General features: G+C 43.9%; 1 protein-coding gene across 1 annotated transcript; it reads left to right on the top strand.

Moving 5' to 3' along the window:
• The first annotated feature begins 329 nt into the window (after positions 1 to 329).
• Positions 330 to 1,658, top strand: LOC110936798. Its single transcript, XM_022179200.2, has one exon. It carries the CDS (start codon positions 415 to 417, stop codon positions 1,567 to 1,569), a length of 1,155 nt encoding a protein of 384 aa, XP_022034892.1. The 5' UTR covers positions 330 to 414; the 3' UTR covers positions 1,570 to 1,658.
• Positions 1,659 to 2,852: the final 1,194 nt, after the last annotated feature.

A 2,852-nucleotide genomic window follows, 5' to 3' on the forward strand; every position in this document is an offset into this window, starting at 1 on the left:
TTTAAATATATTTAAGTAGAACAAATATATATAATTAAAGAGTTAATTACTGTTTCCGTCCCTGTGGTTTGTCAAAAATCACTATTAGTTTATAAATTGCGATTTCAGTTCCTGTGGTTTCGCTTTCGTAACCATTTCAGTCCATGTGGTTTCCTTTTAGTAACCATTTTAATCCATTTATTCTGTAAGTACAGGGACAGAAATGGTTACGAGGTGGACGGAAATGGTTACGGAAGTGAAACCACAAGGACTGAAATTGCAATTTTTAAATTAATAGACTGAAATAGTAATTTTTAACAAAACCACGAGAACAAAAACAGTAATTAACTCATAATTAAAAATTAATTTTTTAATTGCTATTTGTCCCCGCAACCAAATCTCCCTTCACAAACAGAAACAGCAACATTCTCCGTCATGCAACCAACAACAAGCCAAGCCGATACCAAAGCCGAAGCCGATCGTCTTCTCCGAATGGCCGAGAACCTTCTAGAAGAAAAAGATCTAAACGCAGCTCGTGATTTCGCGCTCTTAGCTCAGGAAACGGAGCCGTTAATCAACGGCTCCGATCAAATCATCGCCATCACCGACGTCTTAATCGCCGCCGATAAACACATCAACCATAACTGGTACTCCATCCTCCAGATCGACATCAACCGTACGGACGATTCAGAACTTATCAAACAACAATACCGCCGTTTAGCTCTCCTCCTTCATCCAGATAATAACAAATTTTCCTTATCGGAATCTGCCTTCAAACTCGTCGGTGACGCCTGGTCCGTTTTATCAAATCCGGTGAAGAAAACGTCGTACGATAATGAATTGTTTGCGTTTTCGAATGCAGATCTGGACGACGTGAAGAATTTTGAGGAGAAGATGCCGGTCGTCGGCAAAATGTCGTCGGTTTTATCAGATTCGGAGATGAAAACGGCGCATGATAAGGAATTGTTAGCTTTTTTGAACGTAGATCTGGACGCCATGAAGAATCGGAGAGAAAAAGAGGTTCAAAATCACCGGGAGAATATACCGGTCGCCGGTGACGCGTATATTTTATCAGATCCGGTGAGTAAAACGGCGTACGATAAGGAATTGTTCGAGGTTTTGATCGATTTGGACGCCGTGACGGATCAGAGCGATGAGAGGAAGAAGGAGGTTCAAAATCACCGGGAGAAGATGCCGGTAAGGCGAAACTTCGGTAACGGAGCGTCGGAGAATATATGGACGCCGTGTCCGTACTGTTATTATCTATACGAGTATCCTAGGGTTTTAGAAGGATATTGTTTGAGGTGTCAGAATTGTGATCGGGCGTTTCAGGTTGTTGAGATTCCGACGGAAGCTTTGCCGCCGATGGTGCCGGGAACGGAAGCTTACCGCTTCTCGTGGCCGTATTTTCCTATCGGATTTACAATCGCCGGTGCTACGGATCGGATGCCGCAGGAGACATCGTCGCCGTTGGGCGGTTCATTGCCAAACTGCGTAACGTCGGAATCACCGTCGTCACTGCAGTCGCCGGGAAAAACAGCCCCGATATCTAGAAAAAGAGGTAGGCCGGCGAAGAGTCCGGCTTCCTAAACAACAACAATACGAGTAAATTCCATAAATAGCAAAACTATCAGGAGATTTTACACAGCATCATGAAGTTTCACTCACAATTTTGATCATTAGAGTTAATTTCTTTCTTTTTTTTTTTTTTCTTAAAGCCATATAATTTAAAATGTACTGGGATCAGTGGAAAACAATTACGAAGCAAAATTCTTTGCTAATTCTGTTAGTGTTAGAGATTGGATTTCTGATAAGATTCTCACCTATAATTTTCAGACAATTGTCGGTGTGGGAACAAGCTTTGGTTGGTAATCCATCGTGTTATTCTTTCGTGTTAGGCTATGCGGTATGGTGATGGTCCTCCCTTGCAGGATAATCCGCCACGTAGGCGTCACGTAGATCGGGTGTGAGGATGAGGCAAAGAGGATGGAGGTGAGGAAATGGGGGATGAACCTAATAATCTAATATGTATATATATAAGTTGTATGTATAGGTGTGTGAGAGAGGGGGAGGACCGTCCTAAACGGTCTGGTGGAGACGCGGAGGACGCCGGAGCTGGGGGAGAGATGGGAGGCGGTGCGGCGTCGATCCGGGACGTCCCTAGGACGATGCCCATACCGTAAAGCCTTAGTAGTCCCACACCTACGCTTTTTCGAACTGTTATTGAAATTGGACCCTTTACTGACGGACTTTTGGTCGGTACACGTGTATATAAATTACCCAAAAATCAGACCATAAGATGGCAACTCAAGATTAACCAAACTAGAAGTAGCAATGCTTGTCCGGTTACATCATTGTTTCCCCTCCCCCACCCAAACCACCTCATTTTATACCGTCGGTATTTGTTTGGTGGTAATTAAAATGTTGGATTTTGTATTGTCGGAATTAAAATACAGCTTCTTTGTCTTTGGTATCGACTTTATACGCGTTAGGTTGTTTTAGGCTACTCGGTGTGTTTGATGGAGGATGGGCCTCCACGTCAGCGCCATGTAGGATGGGTGTGAGGATGAGACAAAGAGTATGGAACTAAGGAAATGGGGGATGAGCCTAAAATATATATGTATATGTTGTATATATATGTGTGTGTGAGAAGAAGATGCACAAATTTGTGTCCTTTACCACTCGTCTCCATTGTCCCACTGCCGACGTTCACGACGAGGACGAGCCACCCGGGATGGTGTTTGGGGGCGTCGCCGAGCCTGGACGACCCCCACACCGAGTGGCCTTAGAAAACGAAGATGAATTGTCAATGAGCGATTGAATTTCACTTCTTTGTTAGAGGTTACCTGTTGACACATGGTGAGCCACATATC

This window comes from Helianthus annuus, chromosome 4, assembly GCF_002127325.2.
Source record: "Helianthus annuus cultivar XRQ/B chromosome 4, HanXRQr2.0-SUNRISE, whole genome shotgun sequence".
In the NCBI taxonomy this organism is placed as follows: domain Eukaryota; kingdom Viridiplantae; phylum Streptophyta; class Magnoliopsida; order Asterales; family Asteraceae; genus Helianthus; species Helianthus annuus.

Coding starts and splice junctions, on each gene's coding strand:
- LOC110936798 (XM_022179200.2), top strand. CDS start 415: ATGCAACCAACAACAAGCCAAGCCGATACCAAAGCCGAAGCCGATCGT.